Source organism: Rhinoraja longicauda, chromosome 29 (genome assembly GCF_053455715.1).
Source record: "Rhinoraja longicauda isolate Sanriku21f chromosome 29, sRhiLon1.1, whole genome shotgun sequence".
Lineage (NCBI taxonomy): Eukaryota > Metazoa > Chordata > Chondrichthyes > Rajiformes > Arhynchobatidae > Rhinoraja > Rhinoraja longicauda.
The window spans coordinates 2,213,147-2,235,887 of NC_135981.1; the positions used below are offsets into that span (position 1 = coordinate 2,213,147).

A 22,741-nucleotide genomic window follows, 5' to 3' on the forward strand; every position below is an offset into this window, starting at 1 on the left:
AGGGATCCCTGCAGTCCAAATAAGTGATGCGAGTTTCGACTGTACATCACTGGAAGCTCCACAAGTTTAAATCATCATCAGTACGGAATCAGGACAGATTCCCAATACAGTAATTGAGCTAGGAAACGGACCCTTCGGCCCAACTCGTGCATGCCCACCAAGATGTCCCATCTAAGCTAGTCCCAGCTGCCTGCGATTGGCCCACATCCCTCGAAGCCATGTGTCTGACTTTTAAATTGTCAATAATATTAACTAATTCTACAGAATTCCTGGAATAAATCCAACTATACAAAACTAGACTATCATTGTTTGTTTTCTATGTGTGTATGTATATATATATATATCAGTGTGTGTGTGTGTGTGTGTGTGTGTGTATATACGTACACATACACATATATACAGATCACATGTATATATATATGTGTGTGTGTGTGTGTGTGTGTGTGTGTGTGTGTGTGTGTGTGTGTGTGTGTGTGTATATATAAGAAAATAACTGCAGATGCTGGTACAAATCGAAGGTATATATTCACAAAATGCTGGAGTAACTCAGCAGGTCAGGCAGCATCTCAGGAGGGAAGGAAAGGGCGACGTTTCGGGTCGAGACCCTTCTTCAGACTGATATATATGTGTGTGTGTGTGTGTGTGTGTGTGTGTGTGTGTGTGTGTGTGTGTGTGTGTGTGTGTGTGTGTGTGTGTGTGTGTGTGTGTGTGTGTGTGTGTGTGTGTGTGTGTGTGTGTGTGTTTGTGTGTGTGTGCGTGTGTGTGTGCGTGTGTGTAGATATATGTGTGTGTATATATATATATATATATATCAGTGTGTGTGTGTGTGTGTGTGTGTGTGTACATATATATATACACACACACACACACATATATATATATACATATATATATATATATATATACATGTGATCTGTAAATATGTGTATATATATATACACACACTGATTTTTGTTTTCTCGTTTATTATATTGTTTACAGTGTACTATGTTTACATAATCTGAAGATGGACACAAAACCCTGGAGTAACTCAGCGAGACAGGCAGCATCTCTGGAGAGAAGGAATGGGTGACGTTTCACCCTTCTTCAGACTCTTCGGGTCTCGACCCGAAACGTCAACCATTCCTTCTTTCCTGAGATGCTGCCTGTCTCGCTGAGTTAGTCCAGCATTTTGTGTCCATCTTCGCTTTAAACCAGCATCTGCAGTTCCTTCCTGCACATATTTACATATTCTGGTGTGCTGCTGCAAATAAGAATTTCAAAGTTCTATCTGGGACATCTGACAATAAAACGTTGTTGACTCTTGATTCTTCTCTCAGTCATTGACTTCCGAATGTCAAAACATTGAATGCAATTGCACAATCCAATGCAGTGAATCATTTAATTATAATTTGATTCGCAGATTTCGCCCCCCGTGCTTTCGGACTGATTCCTAGCACAAAATGTTGGACCACTGATCAGCTTGAAATATGGTTTACAGATGCCTTGGAACAGTCCACACAGTTATAAATACCTAAGCGCCTTGGTACGAACGAAGTTTCATCTGAATTCTGTAGGCCTTAAAAATAAAATAAATCGTTGGAGCAATTTGTAGGTTAACTATTATTTATATATGTATTGACCATTATCAGATTCTATAATTATTCTTGACTATTATATATTTATTAACTATTTTAATATATTTTTGTAATATAAATCCTTTCGAGTATTGTCTTTAGTGAGCGAAAGGTGAACTTTAAAAGCAAGGCAGACCTGCGAAATGAACGGGTCTACATGCCGGGTTTGCTTGCAGTCTAACCAACAAGGTTTAGACTTCTTATTATTGCCTCGTGTAGCGAGGTGCGGTGTAAATCATTGTTTTGTGTTGAGGCAAACAGAACAGATATACCGTATATACAGTAGATACAATTAGTTAAAACTCAAGCACTGTAGACCATTCAAAGTGCATCAAAGTAACCTCATTGCATCGATGTCGGCCTCTCCTTAATGACACGGTATCAGCATTGACCCACATAAAAACATGGAAAATAGGCCAGAACTGCCATTCAATATGATCATGGCTGATCATCCAAAATCAGTACCCAGTCCCTGCTTTCTCCCCCATATCCCCTGATTCCGTTAGTCCTAGGAGCGATATCTAAATCTCTCTTGGATACACACTTGGAGGGTGGCGGTTCAGAGGAAAGGAAGATTAACTGTAGCCACTGTCTCCCAGAGTTCGTGTTCGTCTCAAGCGCATTCCCAGCTTTCAAATAAAATCGAGAAACAAAGCTTTGCCATCCAGTCGTGAACACTCCAAGTCGCCCTGCTCTTGTCAGGAGTATGTACTGGTTTTGAAACTGGCTTTTACCAATTCCCTTTGGTTCAATGAATGTTTGAGGATTTTATACCAAACAAAAATCTGTTACAATCTAGCTTTGTAACTTGAAATTTTATAATGTATGGTCGCCGATTACTGAAATAATATTTAATTTAAGTTTTCGCATTCCCATTTCACTTGCTTTTAATGACCGGGAATTTCTTTAAAGATTCTATTCAGGAATATTGACTTCGGCGAAAAGGAGGAAGTCTCCAGTGAACTGAAGTTTATATCGCAGTGGTTTATGTTTCTAACCCAAACTGGAAGGTGGTAGCGATGTGTTACTGGCGCTACCTTGAAGTCCGGATTTAAATTATTATACGAGATATTCAATACATGCAGCGAAAAAAATATCGGAATTGTGAACACCATACCCTCGAACTTACTGTATAAACAATTCCTTTCAGTCATTCGGCCAATTAGCTTATCTCTTTAATGTTGGTATCATCCCACACCCTCGCCTCGCCTCGCCCGTCTACCATGGAAACAAATGATACCACTACTGTTAGCCTATGAGGCCCAGTGAAGGTGGCCAATATTCTGGTGAGTTCAGACAGACAAATAGAGAGAAGCGGCTCCTACCAGCGTAAGGTTCAGGGAAAAAGAGACACTGACTCCATGTGTAAGAAAATAACTGCAGATCCTGGTACAAATCGAAGGTATTTATTCACAAAATGCTGGAGTAACTCAGCAGGTCGGGCAGCATCTCATGAGAGAAGGAATGGGTGACGTTTCGGGTCGAGACCCTTCTCCGTGTAATGTGCTAGCGATACAGAGCGGGTGGTAGGAAAATAGTTTTTATGCAGACATTTTATGATCTGAAATTCACTGCTTGTAAGGATGCTCGATTTAAGGAGGCTCTATCTGTTGGACTTGAGTTTGACTTGACTGTATTTATGTGTGGCGTATCTGATCTGTCCGGACAGCATGCAAAATAAGGTTTTTCACTTTACCTCTGTACTCGTGACAATATTAACCCTAAACCTAAACCTCAAGCTTTCTAATAGGTCAGTGGACAGGCACCTAATCGATCCCACAAGATGCAACAACAATGTTAAAGTTGCCTAAAGGTTATTGGCCCACTCGAAGGTACCAATGAATATGCAGAAGGCTAACACTGAAAGAATCTTCTGTGCACTCCTTCTAGCTTGACGTAACGGTAAAAGGCAGCCGTGGAGAAATGTTCCCTAATTATTTCAGGCGCTGAACGTGTTCAATGAAACGCCTTTTGGGGCAACGTGGATACATTGCTCGAACTGCAGTACTTTTCCGTCGGGCAAATGTCGAATAATTTGATTTATATCTGAAAAACAGAGAGAAACTAGGAGGGCGGAAAGACCAGAAAGAAAGTACAGAATTTACAAGAAAGAGACAGCCTTAATGGAGTTAGTTGTGGGGAGGGAGACCAAACACGTCGCATTTCCATTTTCCTAAATACGAGGCTTTAAGTATTTCGGCATCAGCGCTTATACTCGGGTAGGTCACGGGCACTGATGTCTTCAGAAGGACAACTTTAGCTGTACGGGAGCACTGGCATCTGCAAACCCCTCTCCCTCCTCATTCTGACTTGGGAACATCTCACCATTCCTTCCTCGAAAGTGGGTCTCAATTTTGGAACTCCCTCTCTAACAGCGCAGTGGGAACACCTTCACCAGAAGGAATGCAGTCGTTCAAGATGGCTCCCCCCCCCCCCCCCCCCCGATCAGCAATCAATAATCAATTCTGGCTTTGCCGCAATGACGGATGGACGGGTGGGTGGATGGATGGGTGGATGTGTTGGGGATTAGATGGATGGGAGAAATAATAAGCACTTATATTGTTTAGTCGCCAGGATTGTAATAACGTGTAATAATAATAATAGTTAATTATGGTTTTGCACCAATGCCTTGGTTGGCACAGTCTTTTTCTTGTCAATGACGTGTAATTTAATATGAACTTATGTTCATGTGTGTCTGTGATGCAGCGACAAGTAAGAATTTGCGTTGTACCTGTACCTCACCGTACCTGTGCATCTGACAACAAACTCAACTTGACTTGACATTTTCTGCTGGGGCCAAACTGTATAATTGCACATTTCATCCGGACAATTTCCATTGGAAAAGCTTTTTGAATTTTATAGTTTTTGGTCAAGATAGTGTGGAAGTATTTCAAGGCATTACGTTCAATGTAAGTATCATAGAAGGAACGAACAATACTAAACCTATTCACGGTATCTATCTGTTAAATGTTGGCACCTGTATCAACACTGCAGAAAATTACAATGCTAATTAGACAGTTTTACAGTTTCTAACTCTTTAAATTTTAATTATTGAAATAGAATTTGTGGGCAACATTAACATATCTACTCCAGTTTTTAGAATATTTATAACTGTGAAATATGCTGAATATGCCAATGATGAAGATGGGGTAAAAATGAAAGTTTTATGTGTTACTGGTTAAAAAAGCAAAGTTTCCAGACTGTAGCTGGGGCATGTATAAATAATATATGTTTAATATACTTGCTCACAAGACTCAGAAAAGTGTCTGAAAGTACAAAATTGCCACAAATTTACAGCAAACAAAAATATGGAGAAAGCAATCCCAACCACATTTGCCAACTCTGCAGCAGCAAATGTTTTGAATTGTAAGATGGTAAAGTGTAAATTCATTAATTCCCTTTTTCCAATTGTCTTGGGTCCAAGTTAGGGACTGGTCATGGAACGAGAAATTATTAAGAGTTTCATTCTAGTGAGCAGACTGAACTCCGACAAACGTCAGTCTCTTGTGACAAGAGACTTAGTTTTGGTGATGATGGCCAAGGTATAATTATTAGCTTGGAGAAAGCTTCCCTGCTTTTCTTCACAATAGTGCCATGTGTCCTTTCATACACCACTTGCAAGTATTGACAGGATATGGAATTAAAATCTCATCTGAAAGACTACCGTCAACCAAGCAGCACTCCTGCACTAATATGCATAGGAAGGAACTGCAAATCCTGGTTTATACCAAAGATAAACACAAAATGCTGGAGTAAACCAATGAGTCAGGCAGTATCTCCGGAGAAAAAGAATAGGTGACGTTTCGGATTGGAACCCTTCTTCAGTCTGAAACTCAGGTCGGAACCCTTGAGTTCTTTGGACTGAAGAAGGGTTCGACCCGAAACATTACTTAGTGTTTTTCTCCACGGATGCTGCCTAACCACCGAGTTACTCCAGAATTTTGCAGCTATGTTCCTTCACCAATCCACTGATTTGGACATTATCTGTACGGTGCGATTTCAACCCACAACGAGAATGACTCACTGAACTACAGCTAACAAAGCTGAAAATGCTGCTTTTGTCAGTTTAGTCCTTGGAGCTAAAGCCTTACTGAGAGGAATTATCTTCTAGTAGCTGTACATCTAACAATAAAACAGGACATAATTAATTGTTTAGCACAAATTATTAAACCATCTCTCATTCTGCAATATGCATTTGTATGTGTGCAGTTAATTACATTCCATATATTCATAGTTAAGGTTCATGTTAATATGAATCAATTAATAGGTTAGCGTGGAGCATTTACATAGCCTTTCTTTCACAAGACATAAGCTGATTACATGTCATGAATAATTTTCATCATCAATCTTAACACTTAGAAGTAGCCACATGTACTGTATTTATAGGAAATTATGATACACCCCATTCTCCAAAATTCAGCTCCATCTGCATTCATTAGTCATGTCAAATGTAATGTTTATCTCGACGTTATTTGTTTCTTTCAGATTCATAATCAGATTGATGTCCAACTTGTGAAATCACACATCTGTGATCATCAAATCCGTTATCAGAGCAAAGAAGCTAAACAATCTGAGCAATGGTCCCTATCATCATGCACCACACAAGCTCTTTCACCTTTCTTCACTGTACCCTAACTGAATACTACTCCACATGCACTTATGCATCTATGCTTTAAACATGTCTGCACCATTTGCCACAAGCACTACATATTGCAGTGAGCTTCACATCCTCGCCATTCCCTGGGGGGGCAATGGATCTGTGTTCTTATTGCACTTCCTGTGTGTGCCCAATTAAATAGACTTAGGCTTGGCGAGTACTTGGATACGGGACCACCAGGGAATATCAGGTGCCGTAGACTTGCTGACTGTGAAAACAGATTTGCCAGCTAGCAGACTGAATTCATATCTCAACAAGAATCTCAGTCACATTCCATACAAAAAAAAGTATCCTGGTAAAAACATTCCTCCAAAATAATTAGAAACCAGTGCAGTGATTGTTCTATAGAGGAATTTGTCTTTATGAGTATCAGTGCTTTCTAAGAACACTATCCTACCCATCAAGAACCACGATCACCTACATACTGTTTTCCATGATCAGTAATTTAAATTCATGTCCCAATTAAGCAACCATGAAAGACCAATTAATCATGAGCTCCATAAATGGAAGTTGTAAATTTCCATGAAAAATATTGCCATACCATAAAGTTCTGTCACTTCTTCCCTTATTAAATGGGTGAAATTTATATTTTGCTTGCAGTAACTTGGCTGATGCCTACTTTAGACATCCTATTGCAGAAAAATTATGAAGCTCTTCTTATGGTTGCTTTGTGCAAATCTAAGTAACTGACAAGCTAAGATTTCCATTAGTTCCTCTCTTCAGAGGAACAACCCCAAATGAAAAATGTAAAAGATCTGCAGATGTTAGAAAGTAGAATTTTTTTTAAAGTATTGTTCTAAATTCTCAGTCGGTCAGGCAGCATTAATGGAGCGAGAAACAGATTTATAGTTTTAGGTCAATGACCTTTCATCAGAAGTGAATTAATTAATTTCTAGTGAATGGTCTTCAACCTGAAATGTTAAGCCTGTTTTTCTAGCCTGCTGGTACAGCCTAACCTCTGTGAATATCCAGCATTTTCTGTTTTTATTCCAAATGCCATATTAATGACTGTGTTATTAACATTGCACCATATTTCAAAAAGATTTTTAATACACTAACCAAATTAGGTGCATGAGCAAAATCATGTCCAAACCTAATTAAAATCTTATACTTAAACAGATGGAAAGAAGCAACTCATTTCCGATTCATGGTACGAAGAAAATAAATTGTAGTGTGAACAGTAAATTAGAATCATGTCCCAATTAAGCAAGCATGAAAGCTCAATTAATCATGAGCTTCATAAATTTAAATTGATATCCTCTTTCATGAAAGAATATTACAATCTTTAAAGTTTTGCCCTATTTTTTTGCCATATTGCATGTATAAGTTTCATATCTATAGAAAATGATAAAGATCTCATTTGAATTATTATTTGTTTTTTTAAGTTATAAAGCCTTGTTATTGTTTCAGATAAATCTTATTTGCTGCTATAAAAATGGTAAAAATACACCCCAAATACAGCAAGATGACGTGAGGGGAGAGGAGGAATGACACAGTGGTGCAGCGGTAGAGTTGCTGCCTTACACTGCTAGAGACCTGGGTTCGTTCCTGACTATGGTTGCTGTCTGTATGGAGTTTGCACATTCTCCGGGTGCTCCAGTTTCCTCCCACACTAAATTGGTCAATTGTCTTCTGTAAATTTTCCCAAACGTGTGTGGGATAAAACTAGTGTACGATCACTGGTTGGCATGGACTTGGTGGGCCAAATGGGCCTGTTTACACTCCTTATCTCGAAAGTAAATGAAATTAAACTAAGAGGTTTACCAGATGAAACCAAGTTACTGCAACTGAAATGTAACATTCATCTTATTGTTGGGTAAAAATTAAAACAGCACTTTGAAAACTGGCCCAGGGTGGGGGAGGGAATAGACACATTTTAGACTGGTGATCGAAGGATGGTCAAATATGTAATTGAGTCAAAGATGAGGGGTTTGGCCTCACAATTAGTCTAGGGACTATGGTGGAATAGACAGCCAGACCCTTGAGGAGGGGCACGCCCTGCATCGGCAGTGTCTTGCTCGGGGTGGGGGGGGGGAGGGGGGGGGGGTGGGGATGTATTTGAGCATCTCATGAAAGAAGCCATCAAGTATCATTGTTAGGGAAGTGACCACCTTCACTAAGACAATGAACCGGGTAAAGTTAGAGTCATAGAATAATATGGCGTAGAAATAGGCTCTTCGACCATACTTACCCATGCCAACCAATATGCCCCATCTACACTAGTCTTACCTGGCTGCATTTATTCCATATCCGTCCTAACCAATCCTATCCATGTACCCATCCAAATGTTTCTTAAATGTTGTGATAATAACTGCCTCAACTACCTCCTCTGGCAGCTCATAGTCATTGGGCTGAAGGGGCTTTTTCCATGCTGTATCTCTAAACTCCAACTCTGCACGAAACACAACTTCATTTCTGGGGCACGAGTACCATCCCAGGGCTATGGCTCAACAAAGCAAACCACCTTCTGGCTATTGGTCTCAATGTTCATATGCAGGGAAAGTCCAACTGGCAAGATTCAAGGTGGAAGATAATGTCTCGAGCAACGGACCCCTGAGAAAGCACAGAGGGAGAGTGAAAAATATTAAAGAGCCATGGAACCACTGAGAGAGGAGGAGAACGAGGGAGAGAAAGAACAGGGGAGAGAGAGAGAAACAGAGAACAGAAAAGGAGGCCAGGAGATGAAAACTATGGAAAGGAATAACCAAACACGTGATTCTGTAAGAAAATGATTGCTACACAACTACTGTCAAGGGCCCTTATTGCTTGCTAATCAGATTTCAGTTCAACTACAAAGAGCCATTTAACTATCGTGGGTGCCTCTGTGATATGAACCTTTCAGAACATTTACAACGAGGGACACATAAAGATGTATAGTAAAGATAACACTTCACAGGTAAAGCAGAAATCCACTTCAATGGTCAGCCTCCTCTCACACTACCTTACTGTCTCGAGTTACTGGAGCTTTTCATCAGTGTTTGATTTTCCCAGACTGAAATTAAACTTGTCGATAGTTTGATGTGGAAAAGAGTTTGTCTTGCCGCACAGACACTCCCGTAACTTGGACTCAAGCTATGTCTCCATCTGCTTCTTGAACGAGACTTGATCATTTAAAAATATATTTTATTCTGTGTTTCATCAGTGCACTTCTTTCGGGCAGAAGCACTTTCCACCAGACCTAGGAACGGCTTCTTTCCTTCTATTATCAGACTTCTGAGCCGTCCTTCCGTAAGTCAGAGTGGTGACCCAATTTTCCATCATAGCTCATGTGCCGAACATGATGCCAAGTTACACTGATCTCATCTCCCTCAACATGATCCATATCCCCTCTAGTCCATTCACTTCCATGTGCCTATCTAAAAGCCTCTTAAACTCCACTATCGTATCTGCCTCCACCACTAGCCCTGGCAATATGTTCCAGGCCCCCATCATCTCAGTGTAAAAAACTTGCTCTGCACATCTCCATTAAACTTTCCCCCTCTCACCTTGTAGCTATGCCCTTTATTTTTGCACATTTCCACATGGGGGAAAAGTTCTATCCACCCTATCTATGCCTCTCATAACTTTGCATGATTCTATCAATTCTCCCCTGAACCTCTGACGTTCCAGAGAAAACAATCCATGTCTACCCAACCTCTCCCTACAGCTGAAATCCTCTACTTCAGAACATTGTGGTAAATCTCTCTGCAACCCTCCAAATCCTCCACGTTATTGCTGAGAAGGGATGAACAAAACTGCGCGCAATACTCCAAATGTACTAAGATAGGTTGTTGCTGATGGAAGGTCAAATTCCCACAAGTGAATGAGTTTTTGGGAGAGATTTCTATAGAATTGATGCGTGGGGGGCAGGAGAGAAAGAAGAGTGGAATGTCGGACAATGTAAATGAGTTTGAGTCTTTCCTTCCTCCCTCAGCCACAGAAATAAAATAATAATACCATTACCATATATTTTGCAGGGGGTGCAAAAGAATTGATGCAGCATTGCAGTTTCATAACCATTAAATATATTTAATACGTTTTGTGAAGAGATATGTTTTCAAAAGCACTGGGCAAAGGCCTAAAATTTCCACTCGGAAAATCAGTGTCTCATCAAGTGCTTTCTGCATTCTCCAAGATTGAGGAGGTTCACAGTGCGCGGTGGAGAATGAACAGTCACGTCAGTGCACTGCAGAAGTGGAAACACCCGAGGCCGTTCCTCTGCAGCTCATTGACAACGCGGACTGCTTATCGTCTGCAAGAGAAAAGGGAAAATGTTCATTGTCGCAATGAATGAGGGAAACCTCTTCCACCACCCTGAGGTGAAGCTGGAAGGAGAGAGCCTTGAGAGAGATCAATTGTTAACTCTCATCTTCTTATTAACTCCCACCAGCCAGAGTATTGAGTATTGAAGTTGGGAGGTCATGTGGCAGTTGTATAAGACGATGATGAGGCCGCATTTAGAGTATCGTCTTCAGCTCTGGGCACCGTGTTACAGGGAAGATGTTGGAATGTTGGAAAGGACGCAGAGAAGATTTACAAGGACGTTGCCAGCAGGGCACGTGCGTCTGAGTCGGCTGGGATTCTATTCCCCGGAGCGCAGGAGGATGAGGGGTGATCTTATAGAGGTGTGCAAAATCATGGGAGGAATAGATCGGGCGGACAGACAGAGTCTCTTGTCCAGAGTAGGGGAATCAAGAACCAGAGCGCATAGGTTTAAGGTGAAGGGGGAAAGATTTTATAGGAATTTGATGGGTAACCTTTTCACACAAAGGGTGGTGGGTGAATGGAATGAGCTGCCTAAGGAGGTAGTTGAAGCAGGGACCATCGCAAGGTTTAAGAAGCAATTTGGTACATGGATGGGACAGGTTTAGGGTGATATGGGCCAAATGCAGGCGTGGGACTAGTGTAGATGGACAAGTTGGGCCAAGGGGCCTGTTTCCACGCCATATGACTCTATCTGAGGGCGAGCAGCAAACGCTGGCAGCTCTCCTAACTCTCCCTCCTAACATTGCGACATTCCTACAGTGGACAGGTATCTGGGTTGGCATGCGGACGATGGAGAAAGGGAGCAAAGCTTTGTGTGCATGTCTGAGGCAGTTAAATAGAATAAGATGAGGCAGTGGAGGCCAAATCACTGGATGGATTTAAGAGAGAGTTAGATAGAGCTCTAGGGGCTAGTGGAATCTAGGGGTATGGGGAGAAGGCAGGCACGGGTTATTGATTGTGGACGATCAGCCATGATCACAATGAATGGCGGAGCCGGCTCGAAGGGCCGAATGGCCTCCTCCTGCACCTATTTTCTACGTTCCTATGTTTCTATGTTAATTCTCCACTGCCAGGGAAGAGAGATAACTGGGAGAAATTGGGTTACCAGTTAAATGTGGAGTCAAAGATCTGAACCAAAGGCGAAAGGATTGAATTAAGACGTCGAGCCACCGAGGAGGAAAAGAGTGAATCTGCCCAGTTCCAGTCACGATAAAATATCCTACGTTCACCTTTTACCTGCAAATGTTGTTGAGATCCTTTTGTCTAATCTTGGGTTTTGTGGAATGGACAAGGCGTAGGACGGTGGGGGCTTTGGATGACACCACGCACAGGTTGTGTCGGTTCTTGTCCTCAAACACTGTCTCGGGGATTGGAAACGTTTCAGTGACTTTGCTTCTCCAGAGCTTGCGCTGGTTCCTAATGCAGGGTTGTATCTCACTGTCCCGTAATCGGCCCACACAGAAGATCCTGTCTGTCACACAAGCTGAAGATTTTAATCACTAAATACACTCGCGAATTCAGTTCTCCACAGTCCACAAAGCAGTGAGAACATTTAGCACATATCCAAATGCTTTATTATTTTCGTACACAAATTATAGCTTTGGAGGGAAGGTCGGGATTTCATTGACCATCCTTTACTGCCATACTGAAGATAGTACTAGACAGCCTTCTTAAACCACCACAGTCGGGAGAAAGCACACCAACGCCTCTACTTACTAAGAATGCTTAGGAAGTTCAGCATGTCCCCAACAACACCTCATCAACTTTGACAGATGCGACATAGAAAGCATTTTATCAGGATGCATCAGAGCGTGGTTTGGGAACAGCTCCATCCAAGACCGCAAGAAATTGCAGAGAATTGTGGAGACACAGCCCAGACCATCACGCAAATCTACTTCCCTTCCACAGCATGTTGGCTGGTGGTTGCATCGCGGCCTGGTTCGGCAACTTCAACGCCCAGGAGCGGAAAAGACTGCAAAAAGTTGTGACCACTTGCCCAGTCCATCACCCGCTCTGACCTCCCCACCATCGAAGGGTTTTATGGGAGTCGCTGCCTCAAAAAGGCAGCCAGCATCATCAGAGACCCACGCCATCCTGGCCACACACTCAGTTCACCACTGCCATTGAGAAGAAGGTACAGGAGCCTGAAAACTGTAATGTCCAGGTTCAGGAACAACTTCTTCCCTACAGCCATCCGGCTATTAAATACTACAACCTCAAATAAGCTCTGAACTAAAATACATTATTATTATTATTATTATTATTATTATTTACAGTGTACTATGTTGACATATTCTGTTGTATGGCAGTAAGTAAGAATGTCATTGTTCTATCTGGGACACATGATAATAAAACATTCTTGACTCATGGCTCAGAATAAAAGGATGTAGCTTTAGAATGGAGATGAGACGGAATTTCTTCAGACAGAGAGTGGTGAATCTGTAGAATTCATTGCCACAGACGGCTGTGAAGGCCAAGTCAGTGGATATTTTAAAGGTGATTGACCGAATCTTGATTAGTGCAGGTGTCAGGGGTTATGGGGCAAAGGCAGAAGAATGGAGTTGAGAGGGAAACATAGATCAGCCATGATTGAATGACTTGATGGGCCAAATGGCCGAATTCTGCTCCTAGAACTTACAAACTTACGAATCAGAACCAGGGACTTTCCTGCAACTGGTCAGCTCACCCTATTCTAAATGGGCAGTTCAAACCATCAGGGACAATTTATTCTCTCGTCCTTTTCCCACTATTTCAGTGATTGACCCTCTGGTGATTTTCGCCTCAAGAAAAATGTTACAGGGTTGTGCGCCACTTACTTCTTCTCCAGCAGCTGCAGTTTGTGTCACGTTGATCCGCACTTGAGTTTGAAATCTTCTCCATCATGTTGTCTGCGGCATTACTCCGCACAAAGGGGTTGGTATCGTTCGGTGGGCACACCTGGTTGCGATTGCATTTCAGGGCCATGGACACCTTCCTGATCATCTGCGAGGTGAAAGTTACGTTGCCCGGTGTGTTCAAAGTCTCCTTCGTTGCCTTCTGCCCACCTGGAAGGAAAGGCTGGGCTTCCGAGCGATCCTGGGGCTTGACATTGGCCAAGCACTGGAACCTGAAGTAGCCGCGGGCCTCAGGCTGCAGTCGGCCTGCGCTCCTCATCTGCTCTGGGCTTTTCAGTGACGTGGAACTGCACGAGTCGTCTCCCTTGGCCTCCTCCTCACCGATCTCGCTCTCCTTGTCAATCTCTTCATCGATATCTGACTGTGCATTAAGGAGATAAAAATGAATGCAGATTGAAGTTACGGCCGAGATTAAACAATAGCAGTGGTTTTGAAGCAGTTCACCACACGAGATCAAAATTATTGCACGCCATCCAATAGCATCACTTGTAAGCAAGGATAGTTAATCACTAAACAGGTTCCACGTATCTGTCAGTAACAGTGGCTCAGTGGGTATAACTGCTGCCTCACAGTGCCAGAGACCCAGGTTCGATTCTGACCTCAGGTGCTGTCTGCGCAAAGTTTACAAGTTTTCTTTTTTTAGGTTGAGTTTAGTTTAGAGATACAGCGTGGAAACAGGGCCTTCGGCCCACCGAGTCCGCACCGACCAGCGATGCCCGCACATTAACACTATCTTGCACACACTAGGGACAATTTACGCTTATACCAAGCCAATTAAGCTACAAATCTGCACGTCTTTCAAGTGTGGGAGGAAACAAAAGACCCGCACGGGTCAAGGGGAGAACGTACAAACTCTAAGACCGCACCCATAGTCAGGATCGAACCCAGGTCTCTGGAGCTGTAAGCGCTGTAAGGCAGCAAGTATACCGCTACGCCATCGTGCCATTTGTGTTTCCTCCAGGTGCTTTGGTTTCCCAAAGACACGCGGGATTATACATTAATTGGCCTCTGTAACTTGCCCCTATAGTGTGTAGGAATTGGATGTGCAAGTGGGATAACATGGAACCAGTATGAATGGGTGATTGATGGTCGGCGTGGTCTGGAGGGTCTGTTTCCGTGCTGTATCTTTCAACGGCCTGAGAGTAAATGTATTCCATCTCCCACCTCAAAAAGACCCCAGCTCACTGGTGCCGGACAAATGAAGCCCACCGCGGCCTGGAAGGGGGGAGTCCACCGAGCCGTCCGTGCTTATCAGGGATGGAGCCGTCGATGACGGACACGACGGGAGAAGAGAGAGGCCGGAAGGAGTGGCAACAGGGGTCGGGACTACCGCGCCCTCGAGGTCAGCCGAAGGAAGCGCCCCCCCCGGGGAACAAAGGTGGACGAGCAAGGAGGGGACATTGGTGGCTGACCAGGGGAAGGTGATGGCTGGAGGCCCTGCAGCAGCCTGGGGCTTGCCTGAATCGGCCACCGTTCAGAACAACTAGGCCATGGACAGGACTTGGGAAAAGGCGGCAAGCTTGGTGCCTCTCGCGGGCACAATTCAGTACAATTACTATTTGACGATCGGATGGTGATACTCTGACTGGACTGTTTGTAAGAAAAGAAATTCACTGAGTGTTTGCACTTCACACATGTGACAATAAAACCATTGAACCATTGAAAATAGGATTAGCCTTACCTTACCACTAAGCCTTATTAAATCATCATAAGACAGAATGGAGAGGAGAGGAGAAATTTCTTTAGTCAGAGGGTGGTGAATCTGTGGAATTCATTGCCACAGGGGGCTGTGGAGGCCAAGTCATTGGGTATTGTTAAAGTGGAGATTGATAGATTCTTGATCAGTCAGGGTGTCAAAGGTTACGGGGTGAAGGCAGGAGAATGGGGTTGAGAGGGAAAGATAGATCAGCCGCGATTGAATGGCGGAGTAGACTCGACGGGCTGAATGGCCTAATTCTGCTCCTATGTCTTATGGACTTAAAACCAAATGTAGGATCATCAGCAAATTTAACACTCACTTAGTTACGAAGCTTAGTTACGAATTTTTATTTATGGAACAGGGTTGCCTGGTGATCTTTCCTTCTGAACTGCTGTGAGACAGGCTCAGTTAAGAATACAAGGTCATAAGAGGAGTTGGCCACTCAGCCCATCAAGCCTGTTCCGCCAATCAATAGTGAAATAGAATAGTGAAAGGCTTGGAAAGACTAGATGTGGAGAGGAAGTTTCCACTAGTGGAAAGGTGTAGGACGCAAGGTCACAGCCCCAGAATTAAAGGGCGTTCTTTTAGGAAGGAGATGAGGAGGAATTTCTTCAGTCAGTGGGCGGTGAATCTGTGAATTTCTTTGTCACAGACGGCTGTGGAGGCCAAGTCAGTGGATATATTTAAGGCAGAGATAGATAATTCTTGATTAGTACGGGTGTCAGAGGTTATGGGGAGAAGGCAGGAGAACGGGGTTAGGAGGAAGAGGTAGATCAGCCATGATTGAATGGCAAAGTAGACTTGATGGGCCGAATGGCCTAAATCTACTCCGATCACGTATGATCTAATGAATATAATCATGATGATTATATGGCTGGTCCTTGCTGGCCTCAACTCTGCCTCTGTGCCAGCCCCATGACTCTCAATTCCTCCTTCTCAATTCCACCCATCTCCACCTTAAATATATTGAATTATCTGCCTACCTTCCACCTCCTTCACGGGCCGGGAATTCCAGAGGTTCACTGCGCAATCATGAGAGGAACAGATCGGGTAGATGCCCAGAGTCTCTTACCCAGAGTAGGGGAATCGAGGACCAGAGGACATAGGTTCAAGGTGAAGAGGAAAATATTTAATAGGAATCTGAGGGGGAACCTTTTCACACAAAGGGTGGTGGGAGTATGGAACAAGCTGCCAGAGGAGGTAGTCGAGGCTGGGACTACTCCATCATTTAAGAAACAGTTGGACAGGTGCATGGATAGGACAGGTTTGGAGCGATATGGACCAAGCGCAGGCAAGTGAGACTAGCGTAGCTGGGACATTGTTGGCCGGTGTGGGCGAGTTGGGGCGAAGGGCCTGTTTCCACACTGTATCACTCTATGAATCTATGACTTTATGAGAGAGAAAGTTTCTACCCCAGCCATATTTAATTCTGATTCAGAGCGGAACTTTCTACACAGAAATGTAGAAGATAACCAATGGCTTTTGATTGCACTTTTGATATTACCCCTGTTTATTGAAACATGCATTTTAATTAAAATCACTCTGCCATAGAATCATTAAAGTATAGACCAAGAGCAAGTCTATCAGGTGTGGAGATACAGCATGGATACAGACCCTTCCACACACCGAGTCCATACTGACTATCAATCGCCCATGCACTAGTTTAGACTTTAGAGATACAGCGCGGAAACAGGCCCTTCGGCCCACCGAGTCTGTGCTGACCGGCATTTACCCCTTACACTAGGACTCGGCTTACATGAAGAATTTAAATTTACCAAATCCAATTAACCTACAAATAAATCTGCACGTCTTTGGAGTGTGGGAGGAAACCGGAGCCAGCAGAGGAAACCCTCGTGGTCACAGGGTGAACGTACAATCTCTGTTTTGGGACAGCACCTGTAGTCTGGATCAAACCCGGGTCTCTGGTGCTGTGAGGCAGCAACTCTACCGCTGCGCCACCGCGCCGCTCTTAAAGTCTGCATCAGTTTATTGCATTTTCAAAACTCTTGCAATTTTTTAACTGAATTCAAATTCTCCACCTGCCAGTGTGAGATTTGTCTTCCTGTTTTCCACTGCACAGAATTTCACTCAGGCCTCTGGATTTCGAGTGCTGCAATGTGCCAACAACTCTTTGATTCGAAATTCAGTTGCAGAACACTTGTTTCCAGGGTAATGCAATTGAAAATTGTTTTTTTATTAAAACACAATAATGACAATAATGACAAATATAACGCAATAATGTTGTTACATCACATTCCGCACTCTGGTATTTTTCTCTTTGCACGACCTGATGTACTTGTGTTTGACTTGATTACACTCATAGATGTATGATATGACTGATCAGCACACAAACAATCTCTATATCTCGGTACACAGACAATATTAAACCAACACCAAGTTTCTAGGTTGGCTTCACACCAGTCACGTGTTACATTTTGGCAAGACTAACATGGGGAGGACCTACACAGTGAATGGTTGGGATCCGGGCAGTGTTGTAGAGCAGAGGGATCTAGGAGTGCAGGTAGATAGTTCATTGAAAGTGGCGTCAGAGGTAGAGAGGGTGATCAAAGAGACTTTTGGCACATTGGCCTTCATCGGTCAGAATATTGAGTCTACTGAGGGATAACTTTTTCACACAAAGTGTGGAAGGTGTCAGGAATGAGATGCAGGAGGAGGTAGTCGAGGCAGGTACTATCACAACGTTTAAGAAACATTCAGACAGGTACAGGGATAGGACATGTTTAGAGGGAAATGGGCCAAGCGCAGACAGTTTGGACTAGTGTAGATGGGACATGTTGGCCGGTGTGGGCAAATTGAGCCGAAGGGCCTGTTTTTACACTGTATGACTCCATGTTGCCAGGAGCAATAATCACTAGCCAGTCCAAGGCACTGTTGTTCTTCTCAGTGCAGCACAAAGTGTGATGCCTAGCAGTGAGTCACTAACCTTGTATCTCTGGACAAGCAGCCTCTGAGCAATAAGCTGAGCCAGGCACGACCTAGAACCGTACAGCCTCCTAACCCTGTGACCACTCAAACTCAGGCACTAAGCAGCAAATCTGCCACATACCATTATGCTAGTCCATCCATTGGCAAGCCTTGCCGCCAACCTAACATTGCCTATTAGCTAAGTTTACTTTTAGTTAAGTTCGGAGACACAGCGTGGAAACATGCCCTTTGTCCCACCTGTCCATGCCGACCACTAGGGACAATTTACAGAAGACGATTAACCTACAAACCCGTGCGTCTTTGCAATGAGAGAGGAAAGCGGAGCACCAGGGGAAAACCCACGCAGTCACAGGGAGAACGCACAAACTCTGTACAGACAGGACCGATAGTCAGTGTAGAGCCTTGGACTCTGGCACTGTAAGGCAGCAACTCTACCGCTGCACTACTGCACCGCCCCCAAATGGTTCACTAATGGCTTTTCCCACCCTTCATCTTCTGCAGTCAGGAAGGTGGAGGGTATTACGCACGTGGGTAAAGACACGCGGGTCTGACTCTCTCTGCCCACATTCATGGTGTCCCAACGTTCTCGCATCAGCCAAACATTGCTGGTCTCCTGATCCCCTCATCCACCATTCAAACACTGCCCAATTTGACAACTACCCTCGTGCCCCCCCATGCCCCCCACCTCCCTCTCTCCCCCCAACACTCTCACACATTCTCAAACACAACCACGCAACCTGTTGGCGTAATGCCTTGAGCGTTGGGAAAACCTAAGCTTAACAGCTAATCGAAGACTCTGCGCTTCATGTCACCCAGCTCACCCATTAATGGTCTAAAACCACCATTCTCACTGACAATTATTTATTAATGGCCCCAAACCCACCCTAATTATGGTTGTGTCCCAATGAGACTCTAGGGCGTTCCAGAATCACTAATTGGCTGAACAAGAGGATGGTCAACCATCACCTTGGATAAAGGGCAGAGGGATGGAAAATGATGAGGTCATTCTATGAGGAGCTTGCATGAGCTCCGGTGGCCACCTTGCCAACTAGATACTAATCTAACGGCACTAGAATTCTATGCTTCTTTCCATAAATGTGGACAATTCTCCTAAATATCAGTGCCCCCTGTTCTCAAGTTCATAAGTTATAGGAGCAGAATTAGACCATTTCGCCCATCAAGTCTACTCCACCATTCAACGATGGCTGATCTATCTTTCTCTCTCAACCCCATTCTCCTGCCTTCACCTGATAACCTGACACCCATACTAATCAAGAATCCATCAATCTCCACCTTAAAAATATCCACTGACAGCCTCCACGGACCTCTATGGCAATGTATTCCACAGATTCTCCACTCTCTGACTAAAGAAATTCCTCCTCATCTCTTTCCTAAAAGTATGTCCTTTTATGCTGAGGCTGTGGTCTTTGGTCCTAGACTCTCCCACTCGTGGAAGCATCGTCTCCACATCCACTCTATCCAGGCCTTTCACTATTCGGTAAGTTTCAATGAGGTCCCCCCCGGACCCCCGCCTCCCCCTCATTTCTTTGTTCTTTTATATTTCTTTAAAGATTAGAATAAATCCCACAATGGAAGAACCTCGTAAAAAGGCTACTGATGCTTACACTGGTCACATTGGCTTTGGGTGAAATAATTGTCGGCTGGGCCGATTTCATGGGCAGGACATTGATGTCCGTTGGGAATTTGTTTCTGTGTTGTAGTTGCCCTTCGTCCAGTTGGGCTTCTTGTTGAGCCTGGGCCTCTGGTTGGGATTGGTCCACTTGTTGTGCTTGAATTTCTGTTTGGGCCTCGGTCATGGTGTTCAACTGACCCTCTGGCTGTGCATCTAATGATTGATCGTCTAGCGCCTGGGATCCTGTGTGTGGCCCCTTCTGTATCTGGGGCTCCAGTTGGACCGGGTCTTGGAGCTCCTGCTGAGCCAGGTCCTGAGACTCATGATGCACCTGATCTTGGGCTTCACGATGAAAATGGTCACTGGCCTCACGGTCAACCTGGTCCTGGCCCTCTTGCAGATCCAATTCTTGGACCTCGCCATGAAGTTGGTCTTGGGCCTCATGATGAGGTTGTTCTTTGCCCTCGGGATTAGACTGGGCGTGAGTCTCACGCTTGGCCAAGATTTCGACCTGATCGCAAACCTGGTCTTGGGCCTTGTGCAGAGGTTGGTCTTGGGCACCTGCCTCAGCGTGGCTGTGGCCCTGAAGCTGCACCTGGATCCAGGCCTGGTCTTGGTTCTGGGCCTCTGAGTGAGGCTGGGATTGAGGCTGAGCTTGGTCTCCAGCCTCCTGGCGAAGATGGTCACAGACCGGAGCATGACCATGGTCCAGGGCATTTTCGACACCATTCTGGGCCTCATCTTGAACCTGGTCTTGAATCTGATGGCAGGCTTCAGCATGGATCTCGTCACAGGCTTGCTCATGGGCCTGGCCTCTTGCGCCTACTTGAGTCTGGACACAACTCTCTGACTCAGCCTGTTCCAGGGCCTCCTGAAGAGCTTGGTCGATGTCCTCTAGTTGCATCTGGCACTGGGGCGGCGGCGACTGGACTCGGCCTTCGGCCTCTGGCTGGGTCGGCTCTTGAACCTCTAGCTGAGACTGATTACAGGCCTTTGCTTGAGACTGGTCATGAGTGTCTGGCTGAGACACGTCCACAGCTTCCTGATGAACCTTGTCTGAGCTCTCTGACACAATCTGGGCGCTGACGTCTGACAGAGTCTGGCTTTGAACCTCTTCCTGAACCACATGGGCCTCAGCCTGGGCCTCTGGCTGAGCTTGGAGCTTTTGGACAAGTGCCTCTGATTGGGACACTGTCGAAGTCTCAGCATTCGTCTCTGGTTCTGCTTCAGCCGAGACTTCCACTGGGCCATCTGGCCGCTCCGCCTTCTGGTCCACTTCCTTGGGTTCAATCTGGGTTTGGCCTTGGATTTCCGAGGAGCATTTGGTGACGAACGCTATCGGTTCATGATCCTGCACATCGACAACCAGCATTGGATCGTCATCTGCGCTGCCTGGAGACAGTTCACCGCTAATCCCCGCGTTCTCTTCTCCGCTTCGCCTACTTGCTGGCCTGCACTGGAGACAGTTCCTGCAACACGTTGGCTGGTCTAGAAAGAAAAACTTGGCTTTAAAAACAAATGTCATTTTTTAAACATTCAATAAACACAGACTTGGCAGCCGGTGTCAGTGGACTGTGTGAACAGGCCTGATGTTTGCAGCATTATCATTCATTTTTGCATCAAAGACTCCGAGAGGAAGTGGAGGAATCCATTACAATGACACAAGCGACAGGAAGATAATGTATTATAAGATTTATTTCAATAATATTAGGTTGACATGACACCAGATAATGTCGCTCCTGATACCGGAACAGGTCAGTGAATAGCCAGCCCATGGACGAGGGACCATTTATGTGGTGAGACTTGAGAAGGCCCAGGTTTGTTCTTCTTTGAGACAAGGGATAAAGGCAGATTTATTGGAGGTGATCAAAATGATGGAGGGTTTTGAGAAAGTAAGTCAAGAGAAATTGCTTCTAACTGCAGGAGGGTTAGGTAACCAGAGGAAGCAGATTTAAGTCAATTCTAGTCAATTCTTAAAACACCGTATATCTGTTCCACTGTTTACTGATCTTCCAGTTCCTGGATTTCTGCCCAGGGTCTTGTTGGGGCCTAAACCTCTGGTTAGGCTGGGCCATAGTGGAAGTGAAGACGATTCTTTATAACGTAGTAAGCTGCTGTGATTTGGAAAGCACTCTGTGAAAGAGCAAAAACAGCAGAATCAGTAGGAGTTCTCAAAAGGGAGGTGGATATTTCCTTCAATGTAAAGTTTTGTGGGTGAGTGGGACTCTAGTGTGAGGACATGTGTGGTTATTCATGTAGAAAAGTGGACTATTTGTTTAAAGAGAGAGAGAGAGAGAGAGAGAGAGAGAGAGAGAGAGAGAGAGAGAGAGAGAGAGAGAGAGAGAGGGGGGAAAGGAGAGAGAGGGGGAAAGGAGAGAGAGAGAGGGGGGGGAAAGGAGAGAGAGAGAGAGAGGGGGGGAAAGGAGAGAGAGAGAGAGAGAGGGGGGAAAGGAGAGAGAGAGAGAGAGAGGGGGGAAAGGAGAGAGAGAGAGAGAGAGAGAGAGGGGGAAAGGAGAGAGAGAGAGAGAGAGAGAGGGGGAAAGGAGAGCGAGGGAGAGGGAGAGGGAGAGGGAGAGGGAGAGGGAGAGGGAGAGGGAGAGGGAGAGGGAGAGGGAGAGGGAGAGGGAGAGGGAGAGGGAGAGGGAGAGGGAGAGGGAGAGGGAGAGGGAGAGGGAGAGGGAGAGGGAGAGGGAGAGAGAGAGGGAGAGGGAGAGAGGGGGAAAGGAGAGCGAGAGCGAGGGAGAGGGAGAGGGAGAGGGAGAGGGAGAGGGAGAGGGAGAGGGAGAGGGAGAGGGAGAGGGAGAGGGAGAGGGAGAGGGAGAGGGAGAGGGAGAGGGAGAGGGAGAGGGAGAGGGAGAGGGAGAGGGAGAGGGAGAGGGAGAGGGAGAGGGAGAGGGAGAGGGAGAGGGAGAGGGAGGAGGGAGAGAGAGAACACGCGGTGTCCATGGGGACTCTGGAGGCCTTCCATGGGCGCTAGTCACCGCGGGGGGGTTGAGAGCATTGTAAATAATGAAGCCAACATTGTATTATAATGATTACTTGATGTTTTGT

At 44.9% G+C, this 22,741-nt stretch overlaps 1 protein-coding gene across 1 annotated transcript in view; it reads right to left on the bottom strand.

Moving 5' to 3' along the window:
• The window catches only part of LOC144607536 (uncharacterized), a 64,555-nt gene that overhangs the window by 18,314 nt on the left and 23,500 nt on the right, over window positions 1-22,741 (bottom strand). The window contains exons 11-13 of the mRNA XM_078424429.1: window positions 19,683-21,196; window positions 13,335-13,773; window positions 11,755-12,001 (exon numbers count right to left, since the gene is read on the bottom strand). Coding sequence (XP_078280555.1) covers window positions 11,755-12,001; window positions 13,335-13,773; window positions 19,683-21,196 — 2,200 coding nt within the window. The remainder of the gene's footprint in view (window positions 1-11,754; window positions 12,002-13,334; window positions 13,774-19,682; window positions 21,197-22,741) is intronic.